Source organism: Nipponia nippon, unplaced genomic scaffold, assembly GCF_047370975.1.
Source record: "Nipponia nippon isolate SJK-2023a ecotype South Korea unplaced genomic scaffold, ASM4737097v1 scaffold_8, whole genome shotgun sequence".
NCBI lineage: Eukaryota > Metazoa > Chordata > Aves > Pelecaniformes > Threskiornithidae > Nipponia > Nipponia nippon.
The window spans coordinates 48,100,460-48,118,305 of record NW_028262402.1 but is presented as its reverse complement, the minus strand read 5'-3'; the positions used below and the strand labels follow the sequence as shown (position 1 = coordinate 48,118,305).

Below are 17,846 nucleotides of genomic sequence, written 5' to 3'. Positions count from 1 at the left end.
ATTTAGTTTGACAATAGACTGTGGATCTGTAAAACCCCTTTCTCTTGCACAGAACAGCAAGTTTCCCACTCCGATCAGCTATATGGTACATTTCTTTAAATATTTCACACTCAAAGCTAAAGAAGTGCCAAGTTTCAGTTCCCTAAACAGATATGATTGAGGGGAAAGCTGTAAAATTGATTCAAATGCGCAATACTGGCAGAAACTTGTGAGGGTCACGCAGCTTAGGACATTACTAAAAGATTCGCAATAAGGTAAATATTGATTGCTAAAAACAGCTTACATCGCTAAAGTATTGGTCACCTACAGACCAGACCACATTTTACAAACAAACCTCCTGGCATATGAGATATTTTCAGACAGCTGCATCGAACTGAAAGATGATAAGGAAACTGAGGCAGGGAGAAAAACAAACTTGAGGCATCATAGTCATTGCATAATTGCCCTGTAGGCACCGTCACGGTTCATTTACACAGTAACTACACACGCACTGAGGAATTTAAACCTAGTGCTCAAGTTGTCTGGATGCCCATGGGATTGCATCTTGAGAATTCAGGTTAGCTTTTAGATGGCATTGGCTTAAATGGGAGGTCAGGAGGCCTTCTGCACTGAAGCTCTGCAGGTACAACAAAGCTCATCTGACCAGAACCATGCTGGCTAGCAATACATTGTTCAAGCACCCTTAGAATTCACAAGAGACAGAATTTATCAGGAATCTGAAGAATTAATTACAGCATAGGAGAACCAGATTAAGACAGGAACACAGAGAGTGCTACAAACGCAGAGACTGGTCTGAGGTCAGGAGACAAGAGCTGCAAAACAGGAAGAGATGCTATAGTACAAAATGCAATTGTTTTAGGGCCCTACAGAAGGATACAAGCAAAGTAAAAAAGTAAAGTGTAAGAACAGGGGGAAGTTAGAGGAATTATCTTGCCTACCTAGAAGAACAGACAAACTCCAGGGGCCCTTCCTTGACTTCTGTGAGACACCCATCCCTCTGTCCCAAATTCAACAACCATTTGCTACTCAGGGTGATAAAGTTGAGCCAACACAGATCACAATGCCATCAGTGTTTCAGTAGATCAAGCCCTGAGACCACTTGATTCCTATATAACTGATCTGCAGGGCTAAAGTCCACCAATGCTTGGGACAGCCTGCTTAGCAAGACCTGAACATGCCTTTTCAATGTGCTATGGAAATTTGCTGTTTCGCTTTTTTTGTAACTACACCATGAAATTTTAATAGCAGGGCTCCTCAAAGGAGACAAGGCTTCTACTAAGCAACCAAAGATTCTTCGCTTCTCCCTGCGACAGGAAGCATCTGCAAGAGTTGTGCTCAACATCACCAGATGAAGATGGTCTAGGAGCCTTACTTCCCAAGCCGAAACAGGCCTGAGGCAGTGGTTTGTCATGGCCTATGGCACATAGAGGCCACCCCTGCTTGCTTTACATACCTCTACAGATAAAACTGCATGCAGCAGGAGATGCTGCACTCTGTGGCCTAAGGTACCCAGATGTACTTCAGCCTATGGGAACTCACCATCAAACTCCTACAAGCTCCTTCCAGTCAAAATCCACACTTCCTGTTCTTCAGCATGATTATGAAGGCAGGAGTTTTTTCCAAATAATTTGGGTGCTAATGAGGCCACACTGATGTCTCAAGACCCACTCAAGTTTCATGGAAATATTTGGTTTTGGATGAGCAGGAAGAACTTCATTATTTAGAGGGAAGGGGTACAGAACTGGCCTGGTGAAAAAGCATCAAAAAGCAGTGAGAGTTGAAAACTCCCCAGTCCATACCTCTCATGGGCAAATGGAGACATAGTCTAACAACACACCGCAACAAATGGCAGTATCTTCGGAAAGGTACAAGATCTCCCTGCCCCTCTCTCCAAGTTAGAACTCCCTCAGTGACCTTGCAGAAACGCCCCCTGAAGGTATCTATTCAAAAGGTTCATTCCAGGCAATACAAACCTGTGCCAGGCACAGCAATTAAGCCAAGGCATCCAGGTTGCTCATCCTGGGACGTTGGTTCCCATTCACAACAGAAAGACAACAAGCATTCATTATTAATTTAAATTCTGTTACTTTTTACAGACAGACACCCAAAGAAATCTAACACATTTTTTGTTCTTCCAACATAGTCCATTCAGACACTTATAGACAGTTAATGACAGGCTAACACATAAAGTGGCATATCTATGGCTTAAAGGTATCCTCATTTTTAAAAAAACAGCATTCTGCTCTGATTGACCTTAACCAACAAACTTAACACTAGACTTAACTCAATCAAAGCAAAATGAAATTTGTAACAAAGTTTTACTGCATGATAAATTATTTTCTAGGAAAACCTGTAGCCAACAAATTATACACCAAAATAAAGAACTCCATGGAACTCACATCAAAATATAGAATAAATTGTTAGCCAGGAAAATGGTTAAGTTATTCTCATATGTGCTCATTCAAAAACAGTTGAAACATAACCCTACTAATAAATAAAAAGGAGAAAGAATTTCTGTGCCAGAATCCAAGAAAGAAAAAAAGAAACACTGTGAAATTATTCAGGTTTTCTCATAAACCAAAACCACATTTGTGCAGATTTACAGACTACATATTTTAATCATTTGCTCTAATGCTTCCTGTCAGTACTGAATTCATGAGGGCTCAAATTTGTCTCTCATTCTACATTCTATTGTTTGACTGGTTCTTGGGACAGATAAGGGAGAAATACTTAGGGAAAACACAGATGCTGACATGTAACTGAATTTCTTCTAATTATGATTTTGAGTTTTGGTAATTGTGATGCTCCAAAAAGGCACACCTGCAACAGGTTTGATTAGACATATCATTAGATGTACCAATCCTCATATCCTGTACGCTGAATCACATTAGGAAAAAACATGAGGTTTTTCCATACTGGCAAAATCCCTCCAAATGCTGTTGCAGTCTGTGAAAAGACTATTACAGTGGAACCAGTGAGACCCTTCTGCATTATGTTCAAGTCAGAGGAGAATGCCAGGCACCTCCAAAAGCTGTCTGGGCAGTGATAAGATTACCTATGGCTTCTGAATGTCTACCTTCCACATTTTTCATACATCAAGGTACTGGGCACCAGAGTTGCAAGAAGACCCTCCAGATGTGAACGACTGACAGTTCTCTGTTCCAGCACAAGACAGAGTTAATTTGCATGATTCTTTTGGCTTTGACTTGAGGCACCCAGGAAAATTAAAAGCTGTCATTGAAAGTTGGTGGAAATTTTTGATTACGTATTACTTACCAGTGCCAAAGCTTTCCTCTCCACAAAGCGAGCAACGTCCAGAGTCCATAAGATTGGAAAAATATCTCCATCCTGTTGGTGTCTCATACACAGGAACCTTCATTATTTTTGCCACTCTGGAAAAGACACAATAAAACACCACAGGATTAAGACAGTGCTTTTTTGTCTCAGAACCTGACTTAAACCAGAACCTAGGTATGTTTATACACTAAGTGTAGTATTTTGGAAAATGTAGGACCACAGCTCAATAGGTTTTACCAGTATATTTCTCTTGTTACTGAGCAAGAAACTGTTACAACTAGAGTGCACGGTTTTGTTACACTAATATTTCAATGCAAGTTAAAGCATCATGTTGAAGTACTTTCCTTTACAAAACACAGGTGGCCAACACCTATACGCTTGAAAGACACTTTTACTTCTGTCCATGTGTTCAAAGCCAAGACAATAGAGAAATGTTTCCATGATGCAGCTTCTCCTCTAAAAAAGCTTTCCCAGTCTCAACCTGAGTCTGAACTTACTTTCCCTGTCTCCTCTGATGCACCTATATGAAATATTCCCACTAGCTGGCTGACCTGCCAGTATTTTCAAGAACCAAAATAAACCACCACATAAGCTGGATGTGCTTTCCCTTCCCCAGGTTGTTAACTGGTAATTATTCCTGTTATAAACTATAATGAAAAAATCCTTTCTTGGACTAAAAAACAAGAAAGAAGAAAAAAACAAATCCTCTAAGGAACCCACTACAAAACTAAGATTTATGCAGAATGAATATTACCATTCTTCTTGTTTCTAATTGTATTGGCTTGTTTTCATTGTATGCCTAGGATTTTCAGAGCCAACTGGTTTTTAATATGAAAAATAAGACTTGAGACATAGTCAAGCAATCTGACTGCCTCAAAAGGACCTTACAATCTCCCTAGGATTGTTGCAGTAACCACACCTAACAAACATTTCCTAAATTCCACCCCCACAGAAGAATACTTGACGTGAGACAACTTATGTAATTTTGACTGCAGTCAAGCTCAGGCAAAGCAGATCAATTAAAGTGGGATTCAACGCGCTTAAGACAATCCACCTAGAAGTTATGTGTCAAGGCGAAAGCAGTCATGTCCACGATCAACAGCGAGACACTTGTTTTCAGATGGTCCATTGCTCTGTCTTAAAGCAAGGCGTGTAAGGTAGATGGGATGAACTGTCCAAATACGCAAATACTGACCCTTTCAAAACCTGGTACTTAAATGTACCTATATGACAGTTCAGCCCTTAAGTATTCTCTCTGAAATCTTGAAATTGTTAATCAGCACTGGTATTAAGTCTCCAAATCCACTTTTTTTTAATGTAACAAATATCCTTTGCTATCTAAGTCTCCTCCTATTCAGCCTAGGTGTTCATTTTTATACTTACATATTACATCTAAAAAGACTGTTTTTTAAATGAGATAGAGTAAGAATTGATGATACTTATTTGAAAAGAGCTAGAGGTACCTGGAGAAAAAAATATTATCAAAATGTTTAATCCTAAACTCGGTTTCCATGTCTCTAGTTTAGAGGCAGAAACAAGTGTATACCTCCTTGTGTTTATACAGCACTAGCTATATTACTGGCCCTTACAAATGCTGCTGCATAAGGCAGATTATACAGTACGGAGCTGAACAGGTTTCTGGCTGGCTCTGCAAAAAATCAAGAATGTGAAAGGATTTAATCTCTGTGTGACAGTAACTGCAGGCTGGGAACAGGACCGTACTGCCAAAAACTAGAAAACAATCAACCAGAAAACAATGGCTAATATGCTGGACGAGCAAAACCAATTCTCTTGAGGTAGCCTAACAATACAGCAGGAACGTCTCTGCTTGCAGAATGTTCCCATATCCTGGTATTGGTTTTGGAGCAGGAAATCCTTTCACCCTTTCACTTTTCTGTATTCCTCTAGCCTGGGGACAAACAGCCTTGGATGGACCTCTCTTGACCAGCACCAAAGGCTTCCAGGGGCTGTAACGGTTTTCAAAGATTTCTATGCACTAGGCTAGCACTGAAAATACAGATGTTGATTCTGTTGGCATTAGGTTTACTTTAAACTAAGCCTTTCAAACATACAAACAAACATAATATACATATAAACATACATACAAAGTTTATAGTGAAATACAACAGTTGGTTCCTTGCAATGCTTTTTGCTCCTGACTCTCAAGATTTTAACAGAGTAAATAAGTAGAAGCATACTGAAAATTAAGCATACTCTTTTTTTATTGCCATTTTACTGAACTAAAGAATCATCACTGGAAGTCTCAATAAATGCAGAAGCCTTTATGCAACTTGTAGACATTTAAGGTGAATGATCACCCCAGGAAACATGACAGGGGTTCCCACAGGAAGATGCAAAAAATTCTCAGAGCTGCAGACTCAGAGAAATAATGTGCTGCATCAGATCAAACAAATAACAATGCAAACTACAGGAAAATACTCTCAGAGGAAGGAAACTAATATTCTGTAACTGGGAAATCACTAGATGTTCAAAGCCAGGGAAAACAGATTAAATGCGGGAAGGGATTTTTAATGCTTCTACATCTACATCTTTCTAAACAAGAAACAGAACTGGTATGACTTCAGTGCAGAGAAAGTGAAAAAAAAAAAACCACCAAACAAAACCCAACAACCTATCTTCATTTACCAAAACTTTTTTTCACTTTACACTGACCAATCTGCTTTCTTGCAGACAAAATGACAAAATCAGAGCTTTCAGTCACTGCTATGCCAAGTAGCCAGATTTTTTTTTTTTAAAAAGTGCCAACTGAGACAAAAGGGTAGCATCCCTCGTGGACCAAAATTTGGAAATTAGTTTCTAAGTATCACTGAAAGTTTCCAGTACTACCTAACACAGCATATGACTTCATGACAAGCTGGAAAGATACTAAGTAAATATTTTATTCTGCTAGGCAAATAAATGTTTAGGATGAGGGTTTCTGGAACTTGTAATTCTGCAAGAACAATTGCTGGTGAGTCATGGCAAAGTTTTTCGTTTTATCTATAACAAATTACAGATCCATTAATTACAATCTATGATGTTTTTAGCAATGTACCTTCACAGAACAGTTCAAACAAGTTTATATATATATACAGGTTTTTAAGTTTCTCTTCTTTCTGTACATTTACACTCGAGTCCCTAAATTTGGGGAGTTAGAAATGGAAAGTGAAGTGGTTACCATAAAAATTTTATTGTCTATATGAGATCTCTTGGTCAGACAGCATACTACTTCTCTCAGAAAGTGAGTTGTGGAACTGGTGCTGTAAGGAGTTTATATCTTGCAGAGGTTTCACTTATCAGAATAAATTTTATATGTCCTTACATATGTATCACACATATATATCATCATCAAGATACTGATGCAGTAGTGCTCCTGTAAGGGCAATACCTCAGTCTCTGAGTTCTCTGGGTGAAGGTGTTAGCTGTCAAAAGGCCCAACTTGATGGATGGAATATACTTCCTGAGCAATTCAAAATAAAAACTGGAAAAAAATATGCCATATGAATAGGTTAATTTTCCTAGTCTATTTGAAGTAAAGGCATTCTATTTGTGTCTAACCACACAGTTGATATACCTGTGTTTATATGTTCCATGAGTATGAACTATGTAGAAGGAATACAACAAACCGTGGACATTGTGGTTCTTGTCACCTCAGACATTTAATGGGACTGACTTCAAACAGTATTCTTGCTGGCCTTCTTTCAGCATAAGTGGTCACTACATCAATGAGATTACACAATAAAGTTTCTTCTGTCTGTGTGTAGCACTAATTAGTTCTTGCTAGACTGGGAAATGGGGTATTTACACTTGGACCTACACTGAAGGGCAATCACCTTAGTTATTCTGGCCATATCAGAGGTAAGGGTGCTTATGTTCCCAGTATGCTGAAATACTAATTAAGGAGAAAAAACAAATCAAAGAAGAGTGGACTGTACTTTTCGCAATTACACACATTATTTAAAACCATATTTTGTAAATTTTAAAAAAGCAGGAGCAGCAGATTTTGCATGGGAAGCTAATAAAGTGAGTTAAAATAAAAATATAAATTAGTGTAAGGTTATATAGTTAAATCCAACCTCCTACTGTACAATGTCACTCTCATTTTTAGTTTGAAGAGCTAGTCCCACACTATCTATACTGACTGCCCACCTTTTATTAAAGCATAAGGAGTACACATACAACGCAACCATAAGAAGCAGTTGAGTTATTTCATCACTAGAAAACAGAATTATTGGAGAGTTTAGTACCAACACAGAACTGTTAAGCCAATTCTTGAACTCTACAATAAGTCTCACCAAAGCATGAGCTGGCCAGTTCATAATAAAGGTAATAACAAACATAACAATAGTCTTCATAATGAAGATCAGAATTTTTGAACATCTGTCAGGAAAAAAAAATTAACAGCCAATTCTAAAATTGCTCCTGAAAGCCTTAACAGACTAATGTCTTACCTGTTCTGCACTAGGCAACTGGACTACTTATTGTACAGCTGCACATCTGAATGTCCCAGATCTTCTTCCTTATACTTCATAGCCATATGCATGTCACCTAACTAGGAAAGCAGAAGGTACAAGACTCTTGATAGCCCAAATGATTTTCCTTGGAGTTATAGTAGAAATATTATACTGCTTAAACTAAAACATAGTAAAAAGATAAGTTTCCATGGGAAAAAAAAAATGTTATTTTATTTAAAAGGGTTAAAGGAATGTCCCTGTGATACCTTCCTTTCAGTTTTCCACCCAGTGGAGACAACAGACTATTTTTCACAGATGGGCTAATAAAGAAAAGTGGTCCTTGAGTGCATCTCCCAGTCACTGTGGTTTTGCACTAGCAAAACACCACTGACTTTAGCAGAATTACCCTGACTTACATTAACGAAAGTCAGAGGGAAGTTTGCTCCAACCTGTTCTCTACAATGCCACAAAAAGTCCTGATGAATACACATCATTCAGATACAACAAATGGCCTGCAGCAAGCTGACTTTCTTGTGCCCAGTGCAACTTTTATAACTTCTGAGAATAGATCAGTCAATCAAACAAAATTATCCTGCCAAAGTTGTGACACCTGTTCACCACAAAGATAAAGGTCACAATGCTGGGGGAAGGGCTTTCATCGTTGTAAATGACTGCCTAGAGTTTTGCATTGTAGGTGAAATGCTGGATAGGGTAAACTGCAGCACTGCATTCATTCTGGAGTCTTAACTTGGAGGAAGAGAGAGACATTAATGAAAGAATCACTACAGCGGCGGCTATTGCATGGCCTTGCCTCTCGTCTTCCACCACCTGTAGGTACCAGCTGCACGTGTGAAAGACGCTCACGGACGTTTGGGTGAGCAGGCTTCAAAATACAGACTGGTGTTTCTTGGACACATTTTTTTCAGTCCTGCTCCTCTCCGTGGAGCCAGCACTGAGGTAGACAAGGTGCTGTAATTTACAGAGCAATGAGCCTGATTCTGCAGAGGGCTAAGCACTCTCAGGCCCCAGCAAGCAGGAATTGAAGGAATTTGTGGGACAGACATGTGGGCCACTGAAAGACAGTGTGTGGTAGCAGCATTTTGCAAGAGATCAAACCTCTGTAACGGTTTCTTTCAGAGTTACTGGCTATAGAAGAAAAAAGGTTCCACACTGGGTCTTCTAAATCTCTATTAGCCACTGAAGTAGACTGTGTTATCTAATCTCCAGCTGATAAAAGCCTCATTTGATTTAAGGCCTGAAGCATATTTTATTCTAAAGACAAGATTATGGTTTGACTGAAACTAAGAAAACCAGTTTTTCTTCTCACTTCTGCAGTCTTTCTTCACACAAAGAATGAAAAATACCTCAAGTAAGGATCTGCGTCTGATTTATCAAGAAAATAATTTCTCTAGCTGAAAATAATAGTCTTCACACAGTCTAACCTTGGCATACAAATGTGTGTTATTTGATATTTTACTGCCTGAGATGCTTCAAAATTTTTGTAACACTCTGGACACTTCTGAGATCAAAACAACTGACTTAATGTTTGCCTGTATCAATTTTCCCATCCCTTTAATAAAGATCCTACTTTTGCTATTTTCTAACCGTATAGTACAGTCTTTGCCTTGATGGACTTACGTAAGTGTACCTGCAACCAGACCTAAACTTTCATGGGTTCGTTCTTTTGAAGTACTAAGATGACATCCAGGATTGAACTATCATGCTGCCACAGTTTCTTTTCCATCCAGTCATTTGCATTACTTATTCCCTCTCCAACATTCAAATTTCTTTTGCAAAGAATTTTTTTTTTTATTTTATTGAAAATTTAGACACGATATTCATTGCCTTTTTAGTAACCAAGTCCCTACACTGCATGATGTTTCCACTTGTTCTTTCTGTGGTCTCTTCTTGTTGATGCTGAAGAGCTCCTTGCTACTTCATTTCTCAACTTTGGAAGTCTAATTCAGCTCACCTTTGGTCAGTTCCTTCTTCATTCTTATTATTTCTCAAGATGCAGGAGCCGTTAACTAAATGGTTTTAACTTTCTTCTTCAGTCTCATCTGTAAGTCTCTCCTTTTTAACTATGCAACTCCAACAGCCTGTGAGAAATTCACAGCAGTAGCAATAACAGCACCAGCACTGGCACCAACTATAACGTGAAATGGATGTTCTGCTTCTGGATGTTTTCACTCTGTCTGCACTGCCTTCCCTTAAAAGGCTTCAACTGCATATTGTGCAAGGAGCAGAACTAAAACAACAGTCACCCCCCTTATATGGTCAAGTATTACAGTGTTACTCCTTCCTGGTCCTTAATTTATTAAGCAAAAAGCAGTGGAATGCTAAGCCCTTGCACACAACACAGATAACCAGGACATATCATTAAGATAAGATATAAACTGCCATGGCTGGCAGAGAAGCTGTCAGGAGCGCAAGGCAGAAAAAAAATAGTTAGTAGACAACAAGTTCCTTTTATTTCTGCTTTCTAGTATGCTGCATCTCACAGAGAAAGATCATAGTAACAGGAATCAATAAACAAAAGGCATCTGAAGACACTTCAGCTACAAAGGATCTAAAAAATTTTGCTTTTTTTGGTTTTGCTTCCTCCACACCCCTGCAAAATTTTAACTTCAAAACACTTCTGCAGGTGGACTAAAGGTACACTGAATCAAGGTCTGATGTTCAGGGGTAATTTCTGTCTTGAAAATTGGTAACTTCATGTAGATTTTTTTGGCTGACAACAGTTGTGAGGATGGTTATAGATTGCTAATAACTGCAGAAGTCATCTCCTTGTTACATTCTATTCAGGACAATTTGAATTCCCTTTCTATCAATGGAGCCTCCTGGCACTCATGCAACGTAACTGCGGTGCCAGCTAACTGTTCCAATATTCTCTCCTGCCTCTCAGTCTCACATTGGCCTTTCCCCACGTTTGAAATCTTTCAACAGCAAAAACTAAAAATTATCCCAGCAGAAAGGCAAAGTCCTAAAAACACAACCTACCTTGCTCATGCCTTGTAACACACAGCAACCATACATATTAGAAACTTATCTGAGCTACATGGAACACATTCATGTTCAGCACACCACCACTGTACTCCAAGGATGTGAACAATTTTGTGGAAGGTCAGCCCCTTGGCTTTGAATTCCTAAAACAAACAAATTTAAAACTTAGTATCTCCCTTTGGGCCCTTCAAGTTCATTGGACTTTTTCTGTCTCCTGTAGGAGCAGACTTTAAAAGGCTTGCACCATCACAAGGAGAGTCAAAACACTCACTCATCAGGGAACTCAGGCTCCCAAATACACGCACAGTGGGGGCCTGCAGTTATTGACACTCCTTGTTGCCACCTATAGACCATGGTGTGAACATACAGCTCAATGTTTCATACCGTTAAGTTTTCCTGCACACAGACTCCAGTATCTCAGTCAAATGTTACAAGCACCTTGTGCAACATACCAAAAAGAGAGCACTCTTTAAAGTATTTGAGACACTTTACAAAATAACGGTAAACTAATTTGTCTCTCTATCCCAACAGGCAACTTTCTGATTCAGTCCCAGGGGGTAAAAGTAAATTCACGTGCCTAACTTCATAGCCAGCTACAGAGCCAGGGGAGCACTGCAGAACTGAAATGCATTTGTAAGCAGGCCAACAGCTGCAGCACAGCTCTGCTTCAAATCTCTGAGAAAGGGCTGCAGAATGCCTCTGCCTCTTCCCTGCTCTTCAGGGAGTAAGTGGTCAAAGTAAAAATATCCAGCACAGCTCCTTGCTGAGTCTGCCTTTGCCTTCAAAACTAATGCGATAATCCTGTTCACTATGGGCAGGAGGTGCAAGGATACTTTTTATGGACATTGTACTTTAGCCTAGTCTCCCTAATTTGCTGTGCAGTGAACTGCCACTGATGCAGAATTCAGTGGTGAATGGGGACAGTAAATGCACCTTTAACAAACACACGAAGCAGATGGCATGCAAAGCTGGAATTTTTCACCCCATATTTGCAGGTGCTGCAAGTAGGTTATTGTCATAGTGATCAAGATACGAAATTACTGACAATGTTAAAACTATCAATAGCATGCAAGTTACATATGTATTACCACAGTGAGATTGTTACCATCCCCAATTTGTGGGTGCCATGAGGCATTAAACCACCTTTTTCTGAGAAGTTAAATCAGTTCTAAGTTGCACCGGAGGAGACCTCATACACAGGCTTAGGTTTTAAGGCCTTGAGTACAGCTTTGGCTTGTAAGTTCCTCTCTGAAGTCTGGACGATAAGATAGAATCCTAGCAATGTGATTCCATGGCAGAAAAAAAGTTCCCTGAAGACCTAAGTGCTTAATTCTATTTAATAGAAGTTTGTGAATATGGAAACTAAGAACTCCTCTTCTTCTCAAGGAAATACAGCATTAAAGAAATCCCACCATGAAAAACCGGACTTTTTATCAGAAGCCTCTCCTTCAGACAGGAAACCGGCCAGTGAGCCTACGACATCTGTTTCTGCTCAGGCAGACTATCATGGTATGGACAGTGCTGTCAGCATGAAAGCACTGTAGCTCAGACTACAAAACACACAATTCTTCGCAGTCTCCGGAAAAAAAAATGAAATCCCCTCTGTCAGCATTTTAAAAAATCTCAGCACTTGACAGATTTTAGCATGGAGCAGATGTTCAGAAAAGAATCAGAAATGGCCACAACTGCTAGATGCTAGACTTTTGCACAGTAATAATAAAATTAAATTGAATAAATACTGACTCAGTGGTGTTTGCTATAGGTAGAGCTACTAAGAAGCACTTTCTTGAAATTGCTTTTAACATTGGAATTCACCTGTAATAAATGCATCAGTAGGTCAAGAGAAAAAAAAAATCCTCCTGCCTTTTGTTAAAAGAAAAATTAATTTAATCGTAATGAGAAACCTTTAATTCCAGAAGTAGTATTTGTGCTCTTATTACAGGCAGTGGAATTAGGTCTTACATGAATTCACATCTAACTGATAGAAATTATTCTCAGTTACTTTTTTACTAGGAATTAGCTAAGTGTAAAATTCTGTTTCCAAACTATTAGTAATTTTAGCCTTTTGAACTCCTCACATGGCCAACACTTTTCTTTCTCTCCCGTTGAATGATAAAAGTCAGAATGAATCCACTGCGTTGAAAACTAACCCAGACTGTCAACTTGAATGCATGTATCTGGACTGAGTTTGCTAAGAGTAAGTGTTTATTCTAAGTACAGTATTTATAGTAGCGTCCTTTTCTGCTGTGCGTGAGGGAAAACACAGACATGACAGGATGAGAAGAAACAAGAAAGAAGACCAGGAACAAGTCTGCAGCATTTCTCAGGTGCAGCTCCGCTAAATTCGTAGCCCAAATTTTCATGGGAGGAGAGGACTAGACTGATTTAAGTCCTACTAGACACTCACTAACCTTAGGCAGCTCTGAACGTGCAAATGACAGTAAAACACATGCCATGTTGTGCAACTAAGCATGGTTCAGGGATCTATAACCTCATGGCAAAGAAGCTATCTGTTCAGGAGGAAGCAGTCTGGTCCCATCAGTGCGGCGCTGTGCCCCCGTTGGTTGGTCTGCTTCACAGGCTGGGTTTGGTGCTTTGCTAGCACAAACACACACAGGCAGCGGGACTCTAGATAGTATCCCTGCACTGCTCTGTATTGTACCGTGTAGACATATGGGCTTATCCAGGCTTCCATGAAAAACACTGCATTGTGTGAAGCAGGCACGACTCAGACTTTGCTGAATTACTGCACTGTATTTTCCTTAGCTGCAGCAGTGTTGAGAATGTTGACAAGCTTTATACAATTTCAAACTACAGTACTGTCTGTGGACACACAATCCAGTCTTCTCAGTTGTGTTCCTCCTGTCCCTTCCACTTCCATGTCTTCCTATGTCTTTTCAGCCCTGCTCCAGCATGCCACCCACGCTGAGATTTAGGAAGAGAAGCCATCTAGGAGGTTCGTGCTAGGGGATGCTGACTCAGTCACGGCACAACTGCAATTTCTCCTTTACAGGACAACAAGTGTTTTACACAAGGGCTCAGTGCCAAAAAGTCATGAGGATAATACATAATAAAATGGGGGAAAAGACAAAACATTGAAGTCATGGAAAAACTAGCACTTTTGTGAAAAACTTCTTCTTTCTATATTCTGCATTCATTTTTTTAAATGAACTTTTTTATAAAAGGCTTTCATATTTCCATTCAAATCTCTGGGGGGTCTCATGAGTCCAAAAGTTAACTGTGCTTAAGTATTTTGCTGAACTGGTGCCAAGAGGCAAAAGTCAACTATTTTGCTTTATTGAGTATTAAGCACCCATTATAAAGCAAGACTAGTTATGTGTACGGTAAGACCTGTTTCCAAGTAATCTGCTAACAAATCCAGTACCTTGCAAACAGAAATACTGCTCCTTATGAAGAGGAAAAAAATTGATGCCAAGGTGGACAGGGCTGTGTAAATAAAGATAAGTTGGAAGGTTTATTTTTTTAAAGGGAGGGAAGAAGTAATTTCAAAGTGCAGAAATGGACGTGTTCATCCTTTTGCTTCTGATTTCTCCCCATTGTGCACATCTACATAGAAAAACAGGATGCTGCAGACACACCCTATAAAGAAGCCCAATGAACGATTCTTCAGCGTAACTAAAGCTAGCTGAGATGTTTGTCTGTGCTGAGACTATAAATTGCATGTGCTCCTCCTGCCTCACCCCTGCAGACCTCTCCTTTATCTTTAACCAGAAGTACCAATAGGAAAATTCTGTCGTTTATATGACTTTATTTAACCTTGTACTCAAGGCCCATCAAACAGATTAGTTTGAACAGGTATCAGTCATCACTAACAAATGAATTGTAGCTCAGACGGACTCCAAAGCTTGTGGGGGGAAGGACAGTTTGTTGGATCCACATGGGGGAAGAAAACCTTCTAGAATAAATAGTTACTGAATGTTACGAAGTTATTATGGTGACTTTCCAGCAGTCTCCCAAGTCACAGGGTGATGTTTAAAAGATCCTAAAGATAGCTGGTTAAATAAAGAGCGTGTAAAACAGCCCTTCTTAAATTGAGGCATGAGCAACAGGCACAGGAGGAACTCAGTAGACTCCTTGCCCATTTTATCTCAGGTATGGGAATACTCTTAGGCATGCGAAAGCGTTGCCAAGACTCTCATCCATTCATTAGTAACAAACTTTTAATGCGCTGAATGATCCATTTGAAGAATTTCCAAAAAGATATTGCCAGGTTTTCCATAACTCTTTCCACTGAAACAAAGAATTGACTTATCTGATACAAATAGCAAAGTGTTCTGAAAACATATGACATGTGGAGCTTGATTCATCCTGCATTTGATGGTGGCTGTAAGGATAGAAAAGGAAGGGTCTGATGGGTTAGTTTAAGCTGCAGTTAAATATTATTACAGTAAACTCAGCACGACATTCCACCAATACTTCATTCCAGTGAGTTAAAAGAACCTAAACTCACTCTCTAATTATGCTGGCTGAGCGATACCCACCACAAAGACAATTTTTGCAAAGGAGAAAAGTCAGATTTAAACTGGATGAGGAGCGTGCAGCTCATAGACTGGTAACCACGTCAGTAAGGCACTGGCAAAAGCAAGCATCAATCAGGCCTCTTAAGCATTTCTAAATGATGGGAGAAAGAGCAAAACAAACTATGTTTGTACAGAGTTTTGACAAAAAGAAGCTAAGAGAGCTTTAGGTGTACCTGATGGGGAGCTCATTCATTTGAACACGAGGAAGTAATCTTACAGATCTACCAGCCCCCAGTAGGCCTCCTGAGAACATACAGACTCGTATGATTTTAGACCACAATTTCTTGTGTTTTTGAAGAACTATCTAAGCAAGATTCAGGTAACTAGGAGGGGTATAGAATTAGCTCTTGATTCTGGAAGACTCAAGAACCAAGAGCTGCTGTGGACCAGTGCACGAGGGCTGACGACCAATGCTGTCTGGCCTACAAAGGCGCTATCCTTATGATCACATCATGCCCAGTCTTCCCTAAGAAATCCATCTTCACATGGGAAGAAAGATACTGAAAAAAAACATGACACCGGATGATTGCAGAGGTAAAACAACCCAGCAGACGACCCCAGCAGTGGGTGACCAGCCAGTCAGGAGCAGCTGCTAAAGAACTTAATTCTTCAATTTACAAATAGATCTATGACTAAGCTCATTTCCTAACACAACCCAGCAGTAAGTGTATGGAGACATTTGCTGTATCTATGTTATTCCTCTCTGGAATCACAAAAAGATTCTCTAGGCCAGTCAAACCACCCATAATGCCTGCCCATTGACATTAAGTAAGGAGGCTCTCTAGCATACTACAGGAAACCCATAGCATGCTGTGAGTCTACCCATCAGAGCAACAGTAAGAGTTACTGGGGAAAAAGAGATAGGGAGTGTCACCTTTAGCGTGCCACCTGGGAGCCTATCCATAGATAGAGTTCTGTCGATCTTGGGCAGGGGGGAAGCAAATTTTGCCACAGTATTGTGGTGTTTGGTGGTAGAAAATAGCCAAAGTGTGGGGTTGCTCTCTCACTCTTCCTAGATGGAAAGAAAAAGTCAAAAGGAAATGTGAAAAACTTGAACAAAATTGAAACAAGGAGCAAACAACAGTCAGGGCACTGAAAATCCCTTAAACAATACGAACACCAGTGATTATGGATGTCTCTTAACCTAGACCACCTATAACGATTAGTAGTGTTTATGACATTTCAATAAAAGGACATACTGGAGTACCAGGAAGATATTGCTGAACTTCGGTAGTTAGAGATGGAAATAAATACCTTCCAGAGCACACAAAGATAGAGCACAGGTTCCCATGGCACTGCAGTCCTACACTTACCACACCTGAGATCCATACTACCAAACAAAATAAACAACAAAGCAATCCTTTAAGGAAATTTAGAGGCTGTGGCTTAGTCCACACTGTAACATTTTGGCAATCTCATGATGTTGTTTTAGCAGTAATAAATGCTACTTGGACCGCAAAACCCTAATGGGTTTCATCAATAACCAAGACTATACTTCTTCTCAGAAACTTAAATAAGTGATATAACTGATACAAGTGATGAAAACATGAAAATTCTCACTGGTCTCCCAGCCAAATCAGCTAGGGTAAAAAACTGCTTATGCATTACAGTCACAAGCTATATATATATGGGAAATTATTCTTCTTCTCTTTAATATAAATAACACACACACACAGTGTATCATATGCAAGTTCATGAAAATGCCATCACTGCCTTTGAACTGTACATTTCCAGGAACCCAAATTTACAAGTTTGAAAACTTCTAACAAAAAGTATTACAGTAACTAATTTCGTTTTCAACTGTTTCTCCTGGTTACAAATGTTTTGGAAAGCTTTGCACAAGATGCAGTCTGTGTAACTCTTTCTTATTATGGGGTTGTTTTCTTCAGTGTGTGGGATGCTAACAGGTGTACTCACCACGATGTTCCATACCAAATGTTGTTCTCATGTTGCTTTAGTCATCAGTTCGAGATTCAAATCCAAAATGCGTAACTTCGCACCCTCTTTTGTAAGTGTTTCAAGACTTAACTCGCAAAGGAAGTGTAACCTTCAGGACAGAGTGCCTGTTACTCCCTGCCTTCTGAAAACTTCATTGTCCCCTTCACACAAGGTCTAATAGAGTGACTAGAAACAGCTGTTGACATATACAGTATCTAGATATGGCTGCGTTAAAAGTAAGTATAAAGCAAGACACAAAAGCTGCTTTGCTGAAGACAACTAGCAAACACAAGCGTTTCTATGAGTATACAATGAGGGAGAGATGTGCTTTGGCAGCAACATATCCCAACAGAATTTTGTCCTGCACATAATAAAACGAGTTGGCACGGTGCTCAGCATCCCTGTGAGGTGACATTAGAATCATACAATATCTCAAGTTGGAAGGGACCCATAAGGATTATCAAGTCCAACTCCCTGCTCCTCACAGAACTACCTAAAACTAAACCATATGACTAAGAGCGTCGTCCAGACGCTCCTTGAACACTGACAGGCTTGGTACCATGACCACTTCCCTGGGGAGCCTGTTCCAGTGACAAATTGCACACATATGTAC

At 39.7% G+C, this 17,846-nt stretch overlaps 1 protein-coding gene across 1 annotated transcript in view; it reads right to left on the bottom strand.

Moving 5' to 3' along the window:
* Positions 1 to 17,846, bottom strand: part of PGM5 (phosphoglucomutase 5) — a 75,514-nt gene that overhangs the window by 25,455 nt on the left and 32,213 nt on the right. The window contains exon 7 of the mRNA XM_087741611.1: positions 3,277 to 3,392. Coding sequence (XP_087597737.1) covers positions 3,277 to 3,392 — 116 coding nt within the window. The remainder of the gene's footprint in view (positions 1 to 3,276; positions 3,393 to 17,846) is intronic.